Source organism: Astyanax mexicanus, chromosome 10 (assembly GCF_023375975.1).
Source record: "Astyanax mexicanus isolate ESR-SI-001 chromosome 10, AstMex3_surface, whole genome shotgun sequence".
In the NCBI taxonomy this organism is placed as follows: Eukaryota; Metazoa; Chordata; class Actinopteri; order Characiformes; family Acestrorhamphidae; genus Astyanax; species Astyanax mexicanus.
Genome location: NC_064417.1, coordinates 29220428 through 29243545, shown reverse-complemented (window position 1 = coordinate 29243545; position 23118 = coordinate 29220428). Strand labels below are relative to the sequence as shown.

Here is a 23118-nt window from a genome sequence, read left to right as displayed (position 1 = left end):
TATTTTATTTTATTCAGGTGTGCCCTTAGTAGTGCTGAACACTGCAGCTGCTGGAGTCGCAACAAGTTTTTATTCATTTTATGTTGCATTTGCTTTCATTTATCCCAGACTCAAGGGTCTGGGTGATGGAGACCGGGCCGTGTGTGTGTATATGTGTGTGTGTGTGTGTGTGTGTACAGTATATATGTATATGTGTGTGTGTGTGTGTGTGTTTGTGCAATGGTATGAATAGAGAAAGAGGCTTTTTGAGTAAAGGCACTTTCAAGTTCCTCCCAGTAGGAAAGAATAATATAAGGTCCTTCTAAACACAGCCTCGCATGAGGGGCGTTTGGGGCTCCCTCCTGCCCTCTGCTGCAGACCCTCCGTCTCCAATGGACCATCCAACACCCCCCACCCCAACACTCACCCCTCTCAGCGTCAGTGGGCTCAGAGCTGAGGCAGAAAGAAGGCTCCTGTCCTTCGTCCTGGAGCTCAGTGGCTGCCTTATTTCACAGCCAGCTGCAAGTCAGAGCCAGCGGAGACGGGGCCTCAGCCAGCCTGCTGTGAGGAGGGTGGAGGAGTGAAGGAATGGACGGGTGGAGGAACAGAGGGGTGGAAGGTGGTGTGGAGTGGTGGAGGGTTGGATCAGTAGAGTGGTGGATGGTGGATTAGTGGGAGTGGAGGGGTAGAGTAGAAGGTAGAGGGGTGGAGTTTTGGAGGTGTGGATGTGTGGTGGAAGGTGGAGCAGTGTAGGGGTGGAAGGAGGAGAGGTGGAGTGATGGCGGTGTTTAGGAGTGGTGGAAGGTGAGCCGGTGTAGGGGTGGAGTGGTTGGAAGGGTGGGGAGATGGATGAGTACAAGGTGAAGTAGTATGGGACCTTTTTCATCTGACTGGTTGGAATATGGTGTCTAGCCCGCCCCTCCCCATAGGTTTTAGTACTAAAACAGCCCCGCCCATTTTCCGTTTCTTTTTTCTCTGTCCAATTGTCTGTCCATCTCCTACTATCCAACAATTCCAACAGTTTTACTCTGAGCTACTCATTTCTTTTAGTTTTCAAACTTGCTATATCATTTGAAGGCCAGCTACACGTAAGAATGAAATGATTGACAGACAGTTGTAGTCAATCTGTAATAGTATTATTGATCATTTGGTGTTGTTTTTGCTGTTGGTAACAATAACAGTATAAACTGTTTTTTTTTTTTTTTCTTTGGTAAGTCTGATGTTAGTGTAAAATTTCCAGTGTGATCAAACATTATCTAACATTAATTAGTTGTTAGTTCGTCAGCTAATGTTAGTGTATTCACAGTCATTTGATAATAAACTGCACTTTCACTGTGGAATCATTAAACTTGAACTGGATAAACGGATCATCAAAAAACAAATTAGCTTTTGTGTGGGCTTTAGGCTGCACTGTAAACTCAATGAAGACAGTCCAAGATGCTTGTTCTTGGGAAAGGGGGCAGGTCTAACTACTGACGGAGGCAACTCTGGTTCCACCTCTGGTCTCTACTGCACAAACTCTTGTTGTAAATTGCTTCATTTCTATAGAACAGAAGGGAATAAAACCACAGCAACCATGTTTTCAGTAGTCACTGGGATACGCTTATCACCTACCGTGTACCTTTTTATATGGCCTCTTCAGGACAGCATAAATGGGTTTAAATGGGTTTCATTCACAGCCAGGTTGTTATAATGACTTAAAGTGAACAGCTCTTTTAGCCAGATATGATCGAGATTCAGGGACTGCTCAGACCACTGCAGCAGTAAAAATTTACTGTCATGTTCCTGGAGGCATTCAGCTATTTTTCCGCCCCTAAAGCACCTAATAATTCTTTATTGTAGCTCATTCGGGACTAAGTCAGATAAGCAGTGTGTCATTCATCATATTTTTTGGATTCAGATGGGGATTTGTCAGGTTGTGTCCATCTGTCTTGCTGTTCATCTTATTCTGTTCTGTTTCACAAGCTGTTTCTGTGCATTTTACATTTTTACATTTTGACAGATAGTGGGACAAGTGTGCATTCTAAACTTCATGCCAGTCAAAATTACTGAACTTATTTGATTTGTAAATTACAACACCTACTTGAACATTTTTTTTTTTTTTTTTTGTAAAATGCCATTGTGGTCATCATGCAATCCCAGGTGGTTGCTATGGTGTTGCAAAGAGATTGCTAGGTGGTTGAAATACGGTTGCATATTTGTTTACCTTTTTACAGTGTTGTTAAATGTTTACAAGGTGGTTGTGATGGTATCCCAGGTGGATACCATGGTATAGTTTAGTAGATACTATGTGGTTGCTATGGCATTGCCATATAGTTGCTTAGGAATCTCAGTTGGTTTCTATACTAATACAATATGGGTGATAGAGTGTGGCAAGCTAATTGCTATGGTATTTCATGCATTGGGCATGATGTTGCTTAGTGATTGCTCTGATGGGTGCTGTTAATAGTAGGGTATTACATGTGTATTTATATTGTTATTACAACTGAATACTATTACTACTAATAATAACAACAACAATAAAAAGAAGAATGATAAAAACTGATAACAATGTGGATGTGCAGTGTTTTTCAATGCACATCCATAATTATTATTTTATTATTCATCACTATAGTCATCTTTTTTATGTTTTAAACAGTTTTAAGGCTTTCCAGCATTGTCTAATGTATTGGTGAGTTGTCAGTCAGCAGTCAGTTCAATGTTCCATGTAGAAAAATGGAAAATTGCTTTTGGTAAACAGTGAACTACAGAATTTATTGTAACACATTCTTCTGCAATCCTGTGATAAAGGCAAAAAATTGTCCCATTTATTCTGATTCAGTAAACACTGTGTGGGAGTGGCCCATAATATTTTTTTAGTGATTTTAGAGAATATGCAAAGGCCAAGCCCCTTAAAACATAACTCGGGTTATCCCCTACCCTGAGCCACGTTTTGTCATGGTGGTCAGGTGATGAATTCAGTCTTTGCTTGACCATTTTATTCCCTAAACTTGGGCCTGCATGACTAGACCAAACACTGACTGGAACAGATAAATAGAGAAGTGGAAAGAATCTGGGAGAGGTTTAATACGGTGGCTCCTTCACCTGTCTGTCTGAGAAAGTTTGTGTGTTGTGTTCCCACAGTGTTGACTCTGAGGTTGTTGACTCAAGGCATCCCAGAATAAAGCAGATTTTTATACACAGCTGGTATACCAGTGTGTTTGTATGGGTGCTGGGTAACAGTAGCTTATAGCTCTGACCGAGGGCTATAATGTGTAATTAATTATAGAATGACAAAGTCCCATATGATCAGTGGACCTAAAATATATATAAAAGGCGTAGAAACATAATGTTAAAGGTGATCATAATGTTATGCTTTGTGCAATGACGCATAATGATGTGTGTGTGTGTGTGTGTGTTAAACCGTGTTCCTGTAGCACAAGGCTCTATAGCAGAATCAGTAGGGGTGGTGTACCTCTGTGTACCTCTGTGTATACATACATTCCAGTGGACCATTCCCTGAACGGGCCGTCCCAAACAAAGCAGCGCTCTCAGGCCGGCCTGTGCAGTTTGGGTTAAACATCAGTTAATTGGCTTCCTGCTCAGAGTTAAATCAACACGGCCCCTGTGCCGTCCACACTGTGGAAACTGGAGCGCAGAAACAATATGGCAGTGTTTGCTCACCCCTGGCTCACCAGTCCTGTTAGAATAACACAGCGGCTTAGCTTAGCACGGTTAGCATTCCCACAGAGCCGTAGAGGCTCAACAGTCCCTGAAGCAAAACAGTGCCCCGACACACGCCTCCCCAGACCAGCCATCTCCCAGCAGCATTGCTCATTTTCACACACTGAGGGCTTCTGCTGCCTCTCTGAGCTCTACAAATAAATCTGGCTGAGCATCTGGCCTTTGCGCTGACCCGCTCCTCCTGCCTGATTTACGTGACGCTGTTAAAAAAGTAGCTTCAAGGATGAAAGAAGTCGTGTTGTTATAACAATATCTAAGCGCTGATTTATGGAGCAATATCTAAACAATACTTTGCAGTGTGGCAGATAACACTGATTTTTTTCCTATTTGACACGAAGCTTACGAGGGCTTTAAACGTTACGTTGTTTTGCAGCGTACGCCATAAAATTGAAATACAGCCATCTAGCATTTAATCCACCGTGCATTATGTACACTGTGCAGACACGGATGGTGTGACTGATAGCAATGCTGTGTGGTGTTATTGCATATAGCCTACACCCATTTCTGAGGAGAAAAGAGGGATTCCCTGTTTACACTATATGGCAAAAGTGTTAAGACACCTGCTTGTTTATGGTTTCTTCTATAATCCCAGCCTACTATATATATTTAAAAATATATTAAAGTAGAAAGCCTTTTGGATTCGTTTGCTTTCATTGTTAGTAAAAATATTTTTTTACTACAGAAACTAAAAATGTTGGCAAGTTAAAGCCTCTTAAATCTAATTTAAAAATCTGGAATGGCAAACGTTTGCATAGTTATCAGAATTTTATAAGATTATTCATCATTATTCAAATGTATTTGTCTTTGTTTTTTAGTTTTTTTTTTTTTAATAAAAGTGTCTTATTAATTTGGCAGATATGGATTTTTGCTTGTTCATAAGAATTATTTAGTGATAATCTAAAAAATGTTACTTCTTGAATTATTATATTGAATAACTGACTGTTCACACTTATCTGCCAATACAATAAGACTAGAAATAGACAGACAGACAGATAGCTAGTATTGGATGAAGCTCCATCATTATTCCAGAAATTTACACCCTTCTAGCCCATGCGTGGCTTCAGGCATGGTATCAATTGTTTCATGTTATTCATGTTTATCTGCTCCAGAGAGTCATAGTCTATGGCCATTACATCTCTACAGGGAGTAGACAAGCCTTGCGGTGCTTTTGCACTGTGGTGTTACATAAAGTATTACAGCAATAAAACACTGCTTTAAAACAGTCTAACAGTCAGATCGTTCTGCTCTGTGTGTTTCAGATGATGCTACAGTGCCTGAACACAAGCCTCCTTCACTAGAACCGACTGCAGAACCGGCCCTGCAGGATCCAACAGGGCAGCCATGGGGTAAAACACCACTACACACATTGATACTTAAACCTTTTATCTCTTTCTCTCTCTCTCCCTCTCTCTCTCTCTCTCTCTAAACATTTAATGCATTTTTACAATCAGCAGAAAGTCCTGTTGTTTCTGATACTCTTGATAACTGTTGTAGTTAAACAGCATTTAGCACTGAATTATACTGAAATATTCTGCTGATCAAAAGCTTTAGAACACCCCTATTTTTAGTAGGTCAGTAGCAGTACTGTATGACCCAGACAAGCTGCTTTTTTAATTTCGTCATCTTAGCAATGACTTTATTACTGCACCTCACCTGTCAGATCTCTAATTCTTCTCTTCACTGCTGAAATTGAGACTCAGTCCAATGTTAATCTGACCTAAAGGTGTTGCCATGTGGGTCAGCCAAATGTCCTATACCAGTACTCAACACTCTCTGGCTTTATGTGCAATTTCTAAAAAAATTATAATAATTTTAATAGTTTTTAAGAGTTTTCTGTGTTTCTGTGTATTTTTCTTGTTATTATGATGAAAGTGTGAATGTGCTGTGTGTACGTGTGTAAATGCTGCAGTAGAGTGTGCAGTTACTTGTTACTCTGTTCTAATGCTGCTGTACTACAGACAAAATGAGCAAAATGAACAGAATGGAGATGTTCTAAAATGTTTAACCGATAGTGTACACTGTATTGAACTATACTAATCTGTTTGAAACTGTGTTCACAGCGAAGCCCCGTTTCAGCAGGCCGGAGAAGATGCGCAGGCGGTTTCGGGAGCAGCCGGTGGGCAGCTCTGTGCGGCTGAAATGTTCAGCTAATGGTTCTCCTGACCCGGGGATCACATGGTGGAAGGACCAGGTGCAGATGTCCGACCCCACCCGGGGAAAACGGCAGCAGTGGACGCTCACCCTGAAGAACCTGCAGCCGCAGGACAGCGGCCGCTACACCTGCCGCGTGTCCAACACTGCCGGATTCATCAACTACACCTACAGGGTGGATGTTATAGGTGAGTTCAGGTGTCTGTTAATAACTGTTTACAGAGAGTTAGCATGGAATGCTAGTAACCTGTGACTTTTTAGTGATGCAAAATATATAAAAAAAAAACTTTTTAATTTTACTAATCTGTGAAAAGTAACTTGTGACATAGTAAATAGTAACAACAAATAGTAAAAACTTTATTGTCAGAAGCAGTGGTTGCAAAAGAGAATTACTTATGAATGTCCATGTAAAGTATCAGTCAAAAGTTTGGGCACACCTTAAATTCAGTGGGTTTTCATTATTTTTGAAAGAAAAAAACATACAGAATTATTTGGCCAACAAAAAAAGTGTCAAACAAACCAGAATATGTTTTATATTTTAGATTCTTACTTAGATGACAGTTTTGCACATCTTGGCTGGATTTTCAGTTTTATAAGCTTCATAAGGTAGAGTCACCTGCAAATGTCTTTCAGTTAACAGCTGTGCTGAACTTGTCAAGAGTTAATTACTTGAATGTCTTGCCTCTTAATGGGTTTGAGAGCATCAGCTGTGTTGTGAAGAGGTAGAGTTTGTAATGTTCTTAGCTATATTATGGCAAGAACTACTCAACTAAGTAAAGAAAAAAATAGAAATGAAGGTCATTCTATACGAAAAGTTACGAACTTTGAAAGTATCCTTAAGTGCAGTCACAAAGACCATGAAAAACATTATGATGAAACTGGCTCTCATCAGGACCACCCCTGGAAAGGAAGACCATAGAGTTACCTCTGTTGCACAGGATAAATTCATTTGAGTTACAGATAAGAACCACCTGAATTCTTCAAAGTATATTTCGTTTTTTTATGAATTTAGAAGCCATTGACTATAGGAAAAAATAAATAAATACAAAAAACATTAAATGAGAAGGCGTTTCCATGCTCTTGACTGGTACTCCATTATGGTTATAATTACAGTTGCATGATTTTAGAGGTCCATAATTTACTCCAATCTTGTGATGTCATTGAAAATGTCTTAAATGAAGGCTGCTTTTTCTGCTTTTTAATGATTGTGTAACAGAGCGCACCAACTCTAAGCCCATTCTAACGGGCACACACCCGGTCAACACCACGGTTGAGTTTGGAGGCACGGCGTCGTTCCAGTGTAAAGTCCACAGTGACGTGAAGCCTGTGATACAGTGGCTGAAGCGTGTGGAACCGGGCACCGAGAGCCGCTATAACTCCACGCTGGAGGTCGGGGGTCAGCATTTCATGGTGCTGCCCACAGGAGAGGTGTGGTCCAGGCCCGATGGGTCCTACCTCAACAAGCTGGCCATCGTGAAGGCCCGTGATGAAGATGCGGGGATGTACATCTGCCTTGGGGCAAATACCATGGGCTACAGCTTCCGCAGTGCCTACCTCTCTGTACTTCCAGGTGGGTGAAATACAACCCCCAACTCTAAATATATACAACCTAGAGCAGTTTAACCCCCGTGCACTTGAAGCTTCCAAGACAGTGATTAAGCCTAGTCTATAATGTCCAAATGTTTGTGAACCCATTACTGACACATATGTGCAGGTTTATACATGTACACAGCTTGTCTAGTGCCAGTAGAGAAATATCGGCAATAGAAAATGACTCCCGGGAGCAGATAAACCATGGACCTAAAATAAACACTTTTTACATTGACTTCCATTGGAAGATAATCATTTAATTGTGGATCCTGTAATAACTCTGTTTCTCTGTATGTGTATAGATCCTCAGGTGGAGAAGTCGGTATCTCCCGCCCATCTGAGCTCAGGTCTTCCCTGGCCGCTGATCATCGGCATTCCAGCGGCTGCTCTCCTCATGATGGGCACCATCGTGCTCTGGCTTTGCCACAGTCGCCTCAGACAGGGTGCCCTCCCACCCCGACCAGCACCCCACCGGGACCACCACACCCCAGACAAGGATACCAGCTCACCCAGCAGCACCAGCCCGGACTTCCCAGTCCAGAGGTTTATTGGGATGGGAGCTCCGGCCCTCGGCGCCCCCCCGAAGGTTTATTCTAAAGTGTATACGGACATGCACACACACACCCACACCCACACACACTCGCACGCACTCGTGGACGGAAAAGTGCACCAGCATTTCCACTACCAGTGCTGACCGGCTGACCCGTGCTAACCTTCCTCACTGAGCCGATGCTGCTGCCCCGCCCTGCGTGGGTGATGGGGCCTTTGTTTTGGAACGCCAACATGCTGTAGGTCAGCTGAAGCTGAGTTTGAACTATGCGACCCATGAGCGGTGATGAGACTGTTGAATGGAGGAGTGACCCAGTGAAGCGTTTGTGATGTACTTTGATGAACCTGTTTTGGTCATATTTTAGAAATTCTCAGGGTGGGAAGAGTGATGTGTGTATTTGATATAGACGGAAAATATGTTTTGTGTTGAAATGATGTAGAATCCATAATCCAATACAAATTAATTAGAATATATATAATAAGTCTGTATTCACCAATCAAACATAGCCGTTGCTTGTACCCCCATTTTAGGATTTTTTTTAGCTCTATAAATACAGACTGTAGTCCTGCAGTATCTTTCACCCTGTTCTTTAAAGGCCAGGACCCCAAAGGAGAGACCACCAGAGAGCAGCTATTGTCATTGGGGTTATGAGTCATAATATTCTCAGAACTAACAATGCAGTGACTGCATTGGCATGGTGGTGTATGAGGTGTTAGTGTGTGTTGTGGTGGTATGGGTCAGTGGATCAGATACAGCAGTGCTGCTGGAGTTTTTAAACACACTGTCTCACTGTCACTGTTGGAGTGAGGGCCCTAAAATAATATTAAAATATTATATGGCATTTTTTTGCGATAACAATGCTCTTGGCGATATGACAAAATATATCAAGAATACACTTTCATCAGATTGTAACAGAACTAAATGATCCAGAATGTCATAATACTAACAATGCACTCCAAATATCTCCATAAATCCAGGATTAAAGTAAAATAAATGATACTGGACAAATATAATCTGCCTGTAGTACATATATCATTAGAAATGAGAACAGTTTCAATTTTTTTCCCTTTCTTAAAAACAGCAAAAAGTAGTCCCGTCATGTGATAATTATTTAAGAGCAGGGTAAAAGGAGGATAATAATAAAGTATACAGAGAAACAGATACTGTACAGGACTACAGTCTGTAATTATAGAACTATAAACTTTCCAATATGATAAGCAGAGCATGGATAATGGGTGTAGAAGCATGGAAGCTGCTATATTTGCCATATTTGCTAGAACCGGCATTAGAAAATTGCAACAAAAATATTTTATTTGTTATTCATTTATGTCATTTGGCAGCATTTCTATTGGCTCATTCATTGTAGAACAAAAGCCATATTCAAAATGTTGTCAAAACATGTCAAAAAAGTTAGAACTCCCAAATAGAGATTTGTGTGATGATATACACTGCAAAGAAAAAAGTTTTGGGATGCATCTCTTAATCATTAATGTCAGGCATTTGATTCAGTTCCATTGCCACAGGTATATCCAGCATCTAGCCCTGCGGTCTGCTTTGTAGTGAATGAGTGAATGGCGGTTCAGATTCTGATTTAGAATGGGATGTGATGTGTGATGAAAGATAAAAGATACTATAGGTATGTATAATGTGAACATGGCCCAGTACTTTTGTTCATATTGTGTATATATTGCCATATAACAGCTATAATAACAATGCTGTATATGTTTTGTATTATAAGAGTAAGTGAGTATGATGATGCAGATATGAGGATGCAGATGTTTACAACATGTTCTTAACTTTAATATTGATCTATTATCAACACATACTGTGGTGTTTTTTTTTTCTTTCTTTCTTTTTTTAAAAAAGGAATTCAACTGATTGTTAAAATGTATGTAATATTAGAATAGAATGTAAACAGATTAATTCAGAGCAGTTTGGTCTGCAGAGATTTGGTCATGGGTTGCCATGTGAAATCATACAAAAAGGAAGTTGTTGTTGTGCTTTGTGGTACATCCGGGTGCAGTACTTGCATACTGTTCTGTATTTTACTGCATATGATAAATCCTTTATATTTTATAGTGTAAAAATCGATTGACATCCACTACAAGATGATTATATATATATATATATTTCACCTTTGAAATGAAAAAAAAAACATCTAGTTCCTTTAAACCCAACATCATGTTTAATCTCGTGAGATGAGTGTCTCATCACACCCCAAGAGTAGTAATTTTAAAAGGATTCTATTCCATGTAATTTTGGAGCATTTCTATTGGACCATTAATAATCAAATTCTGAAGCAATATAAATATCAACTAGCAGATTTGGCTTTTAAAAATTGCAAAATGACAAGTTTTTTGTGTAAAAATAATATGCAATTTTTTAAATATATCTTTTATGTGACCATCAGTAGCCCACACTCAGCCTGTTCCTGTGATATGTTAGATACATCAATTCAAATCTATCTACTTGATGTTTTGGATCAAATCAAATTTCATATTTATGGCTCTTTATGAAGTTTTGTAAATGTATTTTTTTAACATCGACCAAATTTTCAAAACCTAAAAATTAAAAACACACAAAAAAATACAATTTTATAAATCCCCCTATTAAATATTTCAAATTCATTTAGAAATCAGGTGAATTTATTTCTAATTTACAAAAATGCTAATTCAATACTTATGTCAGCTTTAGAGCTTCATAAAGAACACACACTTCAGAAGACATTATGTCAGATATTAGTTAAACCATTTACATTTAAACTCTCTTAAACACATTTTAAGCATCTCCTGCTGTCACCACTACTTTTAAACAGTGCTGACCTCTAATGACTGTGTTTATGTATTAACCATTTAAAACATTTTAAAGATCAGTGGAATTCCCTTTTTTACTGTGATTATTTTGTGAAGACTTTACCCAGGATGGATCAGTCATGTCTGGATGAAGAAGCTGAAGCGGAATCAAAGGGCTATATTTGGTATATTTGTTAGAATTTTTACTATTATTATGCTAATCTATTTTCCAGTATGTATTTTGACTCGTCACCCTATTAACTGCAGTATTGCTACAGTGTATCCGGTCTGGAGTTTCAGATTGTACAGCAGTGCAGTTCATTTACTTGCAATATTTGCAAAGTGTATTTTGTATCAGATACTTTTCTATTGAATAAATTACACATTAGCAGTATGATTACCTTGTTTTTTATAATAGAAAAAGATATATAAGCAAAGTTGGAGATCCCTTCAAAGGCCTTAAATGCAAGTACTGCTGCATGCATGCTGCGATTTCATTTTGGTGCTGATGTAAGTGTTATAATAATAATAATATTTTTGTAATAAACAAGTGATTTTGTATTTCTCCTCTGCTGTGGCTTCACTGTCTGACTCTAAAACAGTTGATGAGGTTTGTGTATTTGTTCTGAGAATTAGAATTTGGCCGCCCTCGAGCTCCGTGTTGACTTAGTGCTTAGCACTGTATTAGTTCAACAGGCGGTGGAATGCAGTGAGAAAACTGAGTGTCTCTTTTAGGCTGAGGGGGGAATGGGAGCAATGGTCGCAGTGGGATTTGTTGGTTATTGATACTGGGGTAGGGTTACAGTGATGGGGCCTTGGTCCATGTAGCTGTTTCTGCACTTTTCCCAGGAGGAGACGGTAGAGGAGGATAAATCCACCACTTTCACTGAGCTGGGTGACAGGTGAGCAAACCACCTGCGGAATAAATAACGTTTATTCATCTGTTATACAATGAAAGCACTCACTAAAACAGCCCATACAATATCACCCTACTGATAGAGCTTGGTCAGAGCACAGAGTGTTACAGGGAATTTATCCTTCATCTAGGGCTCCATCTAGTGGTCATTGTTTTAAGACATTGAACTTGAACTATGCTTTTAGTTATAAGGCATAAAAAATAGAAAAAAACAGATAGCAATGCACAAAACAGACATACTGGTGCCCATGCATCAAGCAATCCTTGCATCCTTGGAATAATTTCTAACATAAATAGCTATATTGGATCATACCCCCACATTTGACCCTGAGTAAAATGTATAAATCCTTTAAGCTTTAAACATTAAACAACAATAAACAAGTAAAAAAAAATACAATACAATTTAAAAAGTATTAAATTTGACATATTTAAAAAATCAATAGACTTTTAAAAGGTGTGCATGTTTTCTGCCACCTAGCTGTGCCATTAACACTTGTTTTTAGTTTTCTGTGTGATATGGTTTAAATTCTATTGATTTGTAAAATATATTAAAATTAATCCAATATACAATAGACTAGGCTTGTATTGTAAATAAAGGTTGTGTGTGTTTGCTGACACCTAGCTGTGTCATACACAGTTGCTGAAATGCTATTCAATTAAACTGTTAATGTTAAAGTTCAGTTAAACGCATTTTACATAATATTAAGGGGTGTGGAATTTTCCCCAAGACTCAAATTAAACATCCCATTATTTGGATGTCTATATGAAGGTCAATGGTCAAGGATATGGAGCTACTGGTGTTTTTTTTTTCTTTCCTGAAGGCATCTATTCATATGTTGGAACATTACTAGGTATTTTTTATGCACTGAAGTGATTTTGAGGTGAATAAATGAGTGTGTACAGATGTAGAGGTGGTCTAGAATTACATGTATTTTATTTTCACTGCATAAAATTGCTCTCAGTTTTTTTGGTATTAACATTAAAATAATGGTGTGGGTCACTCTCTATGAACGCACTGTTCTAAATATGTATATATCTGCTGGACATCATCCTCCTTTCACAAGTTATTTGCGCCGAAAGGTCAATTATCAAAAATAAAACAAACTTTACTGTGGTCTGTCCAGGGAGAACTGACGGCATCGCAGCTACAGACAAGGTATTCAATAGACTAGTCAACTAGCACTTCCACTAGTCGCCACTGTGGGGAGCAGTGGACTAATCGGAGGAAGAAGAAGCAGCAGTGAAAATGCAGGCAGAGGTCTGCACTCGTTGACTCGTCAAAATATGCGGGTGATGCGGGAGTGACCAAATATACATGTAGAAAAATCCCAAAAATGAATAGAAAAAGAATAGAAATCTAGAAAACAGAATAAAAAACAACTTATCAATCAGAAAGATTATTATTATTATTATTGTTATTATTGTTATTATTGTTATTATTATTATTGTTATTGTTATTATTATTGTTATTATTGTTATTATTGTTATTGTTATTATTAATAATAACAATAACAATAATAACAATAATAATAATAACAATAATAATAATAATACTGTAACCTCTCTCTAGAGAACTTTCCAGAAAAACAACTTACATAAGATCTAAGGGGGGTGAGACCTGCCAGTGATTTAGCTACTAAGATATATGATATTCACAGTCCCACAAAATTTACCAGATCAGTCTAGTTTAAGTATGAAACACCATTTATCCAAACCACCCAAACCCACATATACACCATTATGGACATAAACAACGAAAGGAGTCCCTTAATTCGTTCTTTGAAGAATGGACAGTCTATTAGTCAATGGATTCAAATAGTCCCACTAGTCCAGCCAGAGTCCTTAGCAGGGTTTAGAGCGGGTGGTCTTTCTAGTGGTTGTCTGCTGACAGAGGTTGATAAGTCCTTGCTTCAGGCTTGACTGCTCTTGGGGTCTCAAAGTCACAGGGATTTGTGGACATACATAAACTCCCTCTGCACACACAAACTCCAATTATTACAACAAAAGTAGCCCTATCAGACCGCCCCTCACTATTAGTACTAGCATAATCAAGCAACCCTGTTAGCCTTAGCAAGTTAGCCATAGCAAGTTAGCATTAGCATAATCAAATTAGCACATGCATAAAACAAACATTTCCCCAAAAGCATGTTAGCATTAGCAAGTTAGCATTAGCAAGTTAGCCTTAGCATATTAGCATTAGCAAGTTAGCCTTAGCATATTAGCATTAGCAAATTAGCATTGGCATAATCAAATTAGCACATGCATAAAACAAATATTTCCCCAAAAGCATGTTAGCATTAGCATGTTAGCATTAGCATGTTAGCCTTAGCATGTTAGCATTAGCAAGTTAACCTAAGCATAATCAAATTAGCCCATGCATAAAACAAACATTTCCACATCAGCATGTTAGCATTAGCATGTTGAACTTCTACTCACTAAGCTTCACAATCTGTATTCCTTACATGTGTAATCACACCCCTCAACAATAGTCAGTTTAACACAATGACAAAAGTACTTACAGAAGGCATGAAACCATGAGGTTTCCTCCCAGGGAGACGCAGTACAGAGTGCAATGTGTTCACCCATCAACTCTCTCTCTCTTTAAACCTCCTGTATGCAGCCAAAGCATAGGCAAAAAAATCTAGAAACCCCCCTAGTGGCCGGGAGGCCAGAACTCTCAAAAACTCTATAAATAAGGCTATGTAGCCAATTTGGTTACAATACATATATTCATTCATTTGATTGAATTAAATTTTAGATATTTTTTTATTCCTGAATCAATCCCTTCATCCAGTGTACAGGCCTAAATCCACCTCTACTACAAGATTTTTTATCTGGCTGCAATCAATGCTTAAATCTTGAACAATTCAGCACTGAGAATAACTGAAGAAATGTTGTTTTAAAACGACTGACAAAGCAGAGGATGGACCAACTGCACACACACACAGACAAGCAGCTCTCCAGCCCAGAAGGTTGATGAACAAACTTGCAGAACAGTAGATCTCAAAGAAAGATGAAAGGAGAAAAAATAAACACACAGCCCAAGTGGGTCGCAAAACGGGTGGAAAACAAAAACCGGTGCAAAACGGAAACAGGTGGAAAATGAAAACGGTTGGGAAACGGGCAAAGACAGAAAACAGGCGGAGAATGAAAACGGGTGGAAAATAAAAACGGGCGGAAAATGAAAACTGGTGGAAAACGAAAACGGGCGGAAAATGAAAAATGGTGGAAAACAAAAACGGGTGGGAAACGAAAACAGGTGTGAAACAAAAACGGGTGGGAAACGAACTACGGGTGGAAAACAAAAACTGGTGTCAAACAAAAACGGGTGGGAAACAAAAACCGGTGGAAATGAAAATGGGTGGTAAACAAAAACGGCTGGAAAGCGAAAACGGGTGGACACAGAGATCAATCAAGGCATAAGCGAGGAAGACAACAGGCAGGGTAAACAATGGCTATCCTGGGAAGCAAGACAAACACACTGGAGAGAAGCACGAGGAAGGAGGAGCCAGGGAGAGAGGAGCATTCTGGGCCCTGTACACTCTCAATGTCAGTGGGTCCCTATGCCAGTACACAAGGAACATGAGAGAAAAAAATCAGGATTGTCATGGGCCCCTCTCCGTACTCCGTACTACGCCCATGCACACACATACAGATGGGACAATTTCGACATCTTTAACTCACCTGGTAAGAAATGGGACAGGGTTATCCAGCGACTTGTGGTGGTGGTGGGAGCAGGAGCGGGTTTAAAAAAGCAGTCCTAGCAATCCTCTAGCAGAAGGTAAAGAAATAAGCTTTTTAAAACACTGTGTTAACCAAATCTTGATCTTGCCAAACTTTTCAAAGTGTATCTGGCTATTCCAGCCACCAGTACCCGAGTGAGAGGATTTTTTTCCTTAGCTGGGAGCACTGTAACCTGAATGCTATGCAGCCTACATCCTTCTAAAATGTTTTATTTAAACGGAAACCAAGATCACAAGTTGAGCACGTGATGATATATTTTAATCTAAATTTTATGCCGTTCCTTTATATTTCATGTTAAAATATCCACTGTGAGAAATGAGGTGTAAAATCCTGTGCAGCTAAATTACTTTACAAATGTATTAATTTTCCTTTTTAAAGGCGTTTCCAAAGAAACAGTAAATGGAGGTGTAATTCCGAACCCCTTTCCTATGATGCCACGTCCTCAAGCAAGATTAAGGCCAAAACTCTGTAACTTGAAAACTAAGATCTGAAAGTGAAAAATAGGTTTGAACCCTAAAAAATAAAATTTGAAACTTAAAAAAATATTTAAATATACAAAAATGTTAGTAAGTAAAAATTTTAAAAACAAAAATTGTTTAAAATCTTTCTGAATTAAATGAAAATTATATATGAGCTGAAAAAACATTTGATACCATTATTTTTATACATTTTTGTATTTTTCAAAGTTCAAGCTTAACACTTAAACTTTCAGTTTTAAATGTTATTTTTTTTTAAATTAACACAACTTTTTTTCATTGATTTGGCTTCTGGATGACCGCCTGATGCTGCTAGCATGCTAGCGGGGGTTAGCTGAGCACCGCAGCCACGTTTGGCACACGAAAATCCAGCTAAAGTGTTTAGCTTAATCTGTGAATTGGCTAACCCGCTAAGCTAACACTGGTAAACAACTTAAAATAGTGTAAAATGCAGTAGTTTAATACCAACACATGCAGCAGTGAGTGGAAATACAGAAAAAATTGACTTACTGTCACGTCTGGTGCTGTTAGCTCCTCTGTCCCTTCCACACTCAGCTCTAACGGAGGTTCTCAGGTCAACAACTACATTACCCAGAATGCACCACCCGCTGACATCACGCACTCACCTGATCACGTGACACCTCACCTGCTTCCTCCAGGAAGCCCCGAATACTGATTACTGGCACTATAAAAGAGCACTCCACACAAACACCCACGCCGCGTATTGTAGGTTCTCCTCTTTACAAAGCGTTCTATATCTCTTGTCTCAGTTTATCTTGTGTATGACCTTGCTTTTGTTTTCTCAATGCCGATTATTGCCTTTGCCTCTGATATTGGATTGCTTGTGTATTACCTGGACTGTGTTTTCACTACTGCCTCTTGGATTACCTTGACATTGGACAATGACATTGGATCTCTCGTGTATGAACTCTGGACTGTCTCTCGTTTATGGTATGGTTTTGTCTTCATTGCTCTGGTTATTGGTGATTACTGTAACAGATTACTGTTACAAAAATATCAGTTAAGGGCCTTTCCACCAAATGGGTGCCATTTGCTGCCATTTGTTGTAACTCTTCGAAATGTAATTATTTTTTTTAATCTTTTATCAACTTTAAATCTAATTTCACATATATTTAACTATTCAAACATGTACTGGTCAATCTCAAGCAGCTTTACATAATTTCTTACAAGATTTCTAAGCTAAAGTTGGTAAGAAAACTTGTGACATTTTAAAAGCTTTTAAAAGAATTTAAAAGCAATTGTGTTAATTTCTTTGATTTTCTCTCAAGAAAGTTTTTTTCTAAATAAATGGTTGTCTACATGTTCAAATAATTGATATTTGTGACAAAAAAGACTCCTGTTAATGGCACTCATTCCTGTTACTCTTTATGTCATGAATAACAGGACTGAAAGTAACTGGGCTGAGTTTTTAGCATAGAATTTGCAAAAATTCAAAAATGGCAGCTATGCTGATAGCATGAGAACATTGAGCACATTTTAGTGATTTTCCCAGAATTTGTATTTTAAAAATAAACAAATAATAGAGAATTAATTTAGGTAACAGGAACAAGTTACAATAAGTTACATTACATTAAATTACATTTAGCAGACGCTTTTGTCCAAAGCGACTTACAATAGTGAAGTTACAATAATAAGATTAAATATACAGAAAAATAAATTTGGGAACTTAATTTTTGTCTTCCTGTTGTAGATGTGACTTTAAGAATGTTTCAGATGGGGTAATGTTTTACGGTAACAGGAATGAGTGAAACCCATGGAACAAAAATAAATAAATGTATATATAACATGAATAAATATTATGGACCTATTATGAACAAAAATCTTTTTTAAAGCATAGATGGGATTTGGAGTCACACAACAATGGAAAAGCATTTTAATCATTAGATTGGAGTTAAAGAGTGGGGAGAGGTAACAAATGCTATTTTTAATGCTAAATAGTTTTTATCATTATTATTTTTTTAATTACATATCTTACTTTTGCAATTAGTTCAATGTACATGACACTATGTTTAATAACAAAATGTATTTTAAAGTTATCTTGTGTGCACATTTATAAATGTGATTTCCTGTGGACAGAAATGGTACAGATTCCATGAAATGGCCCTTAAAGTATATATATGAAATCTGTTCTTCAGATTGGACACTGTCTAAGCCATCTTGTAGAGAATGAGAACCACTTAACAGAGTGTATTTATACAGCATGGAAACATGGGAGGGGTAGAACACTATAGTTTGATGACACAGACAGACAGATACCGCCATCACAGTCGAGACATTACCTGTGTGCGAACTGTTCCTCCACTGGTCAGCTATACTGGTGAGTACACAATTTCTTAAATCACTCCTTATCAGATCTAACCTTAACCAAGAAAACAGCATGTGATTGTGTATTTACAGTTTCATTTATTTAATACTCATTTCAATCTGTGTTTATTGTAAATGCTCAGCTATACTGTTAGTGAGGCTCTTCCTCAGTGTAGGTGAGGGTGATAAAAAAAAATAAAATAAAAATGAAAAGCAATTAAAAAAAAACAAAATTTACGATTGTTTGAAGCATTATTGAAGGACATGGGCAGATAAAAAGCAAAAATGCAACAGTGTATGAATTTTGTATCATATATTGTATGCTATTTTGTAGATTAGAGAGAATATATTATGTACTTATTTATTACTTATTATTATTATTATTAAAATATTTCTCCACACTTATGATTACATGGGTTTAAATATCCACAAAAAATGTGATTAAATAAAAACAGCAGAAGTGTGCTTTCTCATCAATACATTACAAAAAAAAACAAATGGACATACAGTCAAACTTAGTTTAAAATTGGTGATAAACTTAGTTAAATGGTTAAAACATTTGCGTGGGTCTATTTATTATCTAAGCTCACTGTGATCATTTTTCATGGGCAGTAAAATAGAAAAAAAATGAAATTAAAAGTGAACTAAACTTCATAAACTGTCAGGATAAAACCTTACATTAATACTAATTTTACAAAAAAAGAAAGAAAAATACATGAAACCCTCAGTTTATTGTACCAGTGTTTTTTTTTTTTTTTTTTGTTTTGCTTGTTAGTTTTATTTTTACAATTTCAGTTTTTTTATCATTTATTTTGGTTGGTTCATTATATTTTGTTATACTTAGTTTACTGACATTTTCAAATTATGGGGTAAAAACTTATATGTCCGAAAAAAGATTTAAAAAAAAGAAAATGCTTTTTGTCTATTATATAATCCACATTAGTTTTAATCTTGAATCTTCATTTTATCCTGTAATGGTTTTTTACTGTTTATAAATAGAATCATCCATTTCATTTTATATATTGTATTTATTTGTTCAGAGCAGACACGGTTAGATTTTTAAAGAATGGATGACTCCAGAAACTGCACCAACTCCAACATCCACGTTCCCATCATCGCCTGCCTCTGTGAAGCTCTGCTGATGTCCATCATCATAAATATATATTTTATTTGTACTAAGAAGTACAGACTGCTTGGCCAGCGCATTTACAGTAAGTGGATTTTCTTACACTAAAAATGCAGCATCATTAAAGGACATCTTGTACCTTGATTTTGATTTTTTTTTTTTTTGACATAATGAGAATCTGTCAGTTATTCCTTATGTTGTGTCAGAAGTTTATAGTATTGAAAAGACTCCAAAATGACCTATATATATATATATATATAATTTATTTATTTTGACTTGTAATAAAAGCAAATAAGATTTTGTTTTACTTTTAGCAATGATAGAATAATACTGATTCTATTTGATTGTAAAATAAACTAGTTAGTTAAATTAGTTATATTCTAAATCAGACACACACAAAAAGGTAAGTAAAAAAAAGAAATCACCTTTTTGCAATCATGTAGGTGTTTTATTAATTTTATTCTTGACTCTTTGGGATTTTATCCTGCAGCTTTTTGTTGTGTCAGAATTTTACTGTATTATATAAACTTTCCATATAAAGTAAAATCTTAATAAAAATGAATAAATAGATTTTTTTTTGTCCAACAGTAATTGAGAGTGAATTATGTTGATTCTATTCAACTGTAGTAATGGGATGTATTATCAGAAATACAAATTCTTTAAAATTTTAAACATTATATTCTAATTCAGACACTCCTATACTGTCAGCAGAAGGAAGAGTAAACAGAAAGAAATACGAGGGTGATTATCATTTTATGGTTTAAAAAAGCAGATGAAGGTGCTTCATTATGTGTGAGGTTTCTTCCTGCTCACACTGGCCTAAGAAAAATGATTCTTTATGGAAACAAAATATATTTTGTCATTATTTTGATAGATCTAATTAAATTTTGTATTTTTCTGGACCTTTTATTGATATTTTTATCATATTGGTATTAAATGGTATCATTCTCTTTGTTATTTGAAAACCTTTTTACCTATTTTATTTTTCTCTCATGCATTTTAAATTATTTGATTTGATTTATTTCATTAATCTTTTTTTTCCTTTTCTATTTTGTAATGTTACATCGGGTTTTATATTTTACCCATGGTCTTCTGTTCACCTGATAACAGATTTTTTCAATAATTTAGAATCATTTAATCGTATACATTTGTTTATTTTAGTTGATTAAATAATAATTTGTTTTCTGTTTGCGTCCCTGTGTATTTTAAAGATAAATTTATACGAGCGATAAATGAGTATGAATGATACAAAAATAAAATAGGTGTTTTTATAAAGCATTATAATAGTGTATAGTAATAATTGTAATAGTGTATAGTTAATCATGATACATCAAAAAGGCAAGCAAGACTTTTCCTCAGCAAACGTACATTTTCATTTTATCCTTTATTTTCTGTTTTCTGTTCTGTTGTTCAGATGTGGTAAACTCAGCGTGTTGTAAATCAGCACAAACAGAGCAAGATGATGAACAAACCTCTGAACAGGTAAAGACCTTAAACCTCTAAACTGCTGTTTTTTAGTTCAACATGCTTAATAAATCAGATTAATTGAATCAAATTAAATCGTGTAACATATTTCTATGATTATAAAAATGAGATTAAAAGTAATTTTAATTTAAACATTGTACAATTAATCAAACTATTTCTGCAGGATCAGCCTGAAGATGAGATCCAGTACTCTGCAGTGGATTTCAGGAAAAAGAGAGAAGATGCTCAGAATCAGGCAGAAGAAATAAGAGAAGAGACTATTTACAGTGGTCTGGCCAGTCTCGGGGTGGAATAAGGTGTGGCTCACTTTTAGTTAATAAATATAATACTGATCTATTTATCAATGTATTTTAATTTTTCATTTAACATCAATGGTTTCGTTTTTTTAAAAGGAATAATTAATAGCTTCTTTAGTTAGTTCTTATTTCTCAATTTTGTGATTTATGATATCAGTCCAGTATTTACTGTGTACTGAAATAAACTGTGTACAGAAAATAATGGTCATATTATAATATATTGTAATATAAATCACTGCACTGAATAAAATATGTGTACATCATATCATAAAAATATCATATGTGGTAACAAGCAACTGGACTTTGAATGGTTCAGGGGTTCAAGTCTGTAATTAATTTAAATAAACCCAGTTTAATTGCTTGTTACGAAAAGAAAATAATGTTTTTAAAGTGTGAATACTGTACAATTTCTACAAGGAAAAAATAAATATTATGGATATAATCTATAAATGAATTTAGCAATTTATTGATTTGTAACTATGTGGCAATAAAATAGATTTTTAGCATGAACTGCTTGGATTTTTGCACCAGGAGTGGCAAAAAGTTACATGAAAGCAGTGTGTAAGACTGGTGGAGGAGAACATGCCAAGATGCATAAAAACTGTGATTAAAAACCAGGATTTTTCCACCAAATATTGTATTCTTAACTCTTTTATGAATATGAACTTGTTTTATTTGCATTATTTGAGGTCTGAAAGCTCTGCATCTTTGTTGCTATTTCAGCCATTTCTCATTTTCTGCAAATAAAGGCTCTAAGTAAATATTTTTATTTGAAATGTTGAAAAAATGTTGTGCGTAGTTTATAAAATAAAACAACAATGTTAATTTTACTCAAAAATATGCCTAAAAATAGCAAAATCAGACAAACTGATGCAGAAACTGAGGTTTCAGAGCTGTATTTACTATATATTGTATATAACTTATCCATAAGTTATATATTTAGATGTTTAACTCATAACTTATATGTTTAAGGTACAGTATGGCCTCTAACAGTGTAACAATATAACAATAACATGAACAATGATAAATAATACTGCAGAAACATATCTATTTAACACACACACACACACACACACACCAAATACCTCACACTGTCCACTGCTGTTTCAGGTAGAACAGGAAGTTTATAGCATTGCAGTAGACCTCATCCTGTTCGCGTGTGGTCAGGTTTCAATTCACGCCAACAGACAGCAGCAGATAGAAAGATAAAGATTTTCCATCTCATCGTCCTCATCATCTATTCTTTTTACCACATACCACAGTCTGCTGAGGTGCTGGTGATCTTTTTTATTTATAACCATGCACTGGTCCAGCAGAGTGTAGTTAACAGTGGTGAAGGTTCACAAGGCTGTTTCAAGGCATTTGCACCACCACATACCACCCCCCCCATACCCCCCCCCCAACCTCGTACAGAGCCTACAGAAATACTGAGCAACACTTACCCCACACATTATCAGTATTTTTACAGCGCAAAAAACTGCTTGCATATATTGCACATACTGCCATTTAAACATTAAAAACACCATCCCATAACAATCAAAGAAAGTGCAAATTGCGTAGTAATTATAAAATAAAAAATACTTTAAAAATGTGCATAGCAAATATTAGTTATATATTTTTTATTTTTATATTTATGTTTAGTGGATGTGCAAGTGCAGTTTTGGAAATAATGTTCTTAAAGAGAAAAGCACTTGACAATGGTACATCCCACACTATAACCACCATCTTTACTGAAATGTTATACTGTGGTTTTAACAAGAATTGAAGCAAAATGCACTGTGCCTGGTCTCTTTCGCATTGCATGGAACTGAGTTCAGACAAAGCGCAACTACAAATATGAATCCAATTCATATCCAGTCTTCTGGGGGCCCCAGGCCTGTAGGTTCAGTGTAAAGTGTGTTTTTGTTGTTTCTCCTTACAATAGAACTGCATTGTTTTGAGAAAACAACTAAATTAAAAGTTGTT

At 36.5% G+C, this 23118-nt stretch overlaps 1 protein-coding gene and 1 long non-coding RNA gene across 2 annotated transcripts in view; one reads left to right on the top strand and one right to left on the bottom strand.

The window, feature by feature from the left end:
* The window catches only part of fgfrl1b (fibroblast growth factor receptor like 1b), a 62017-nt gene extending 50667 nt beyond the window's left edge, over window positions 1-11350 (top strand). The window contains exons 3-6 of the mRNA XM_049484283.1: window positions 4962-5048; window positions 5763-6041; window positions 7070-7423; window positions 7746-11350. Of these exons, the coding sequence (XP_049340240.1) occupies window positions 4962-5048; window positions 5763-6041; window positions 7070-7423; window positions 7746-8137 (1112 nt within the window). The 3' untranslated portion in view covers window positions 8138-11350. The remainder of the gene's footprint in view (window positions 1-4961; window positions 5049-5762; window positions 6042-7069; window positions 7424-7745) is intronic.
* A 2037-nt stretch (window positions 11351-13387) lies between these two features.
* On the bottom strand, window positions 13388-14415 carry LOC125804782 (uncharacterized). The gene is made up of 2 exons (XR_007440960.1): window positions 14221-14415; window positions 13388-13674 (listed from the first exon to the last, which is right to left on the bottom strand). It is a non-coding gene; the product is annotated as an uncharacterized LOC125804782 (long non-coding RNA).
* Between the last annotated feature and the right edge of the window lie 8703 nt (window positions 14416-23118).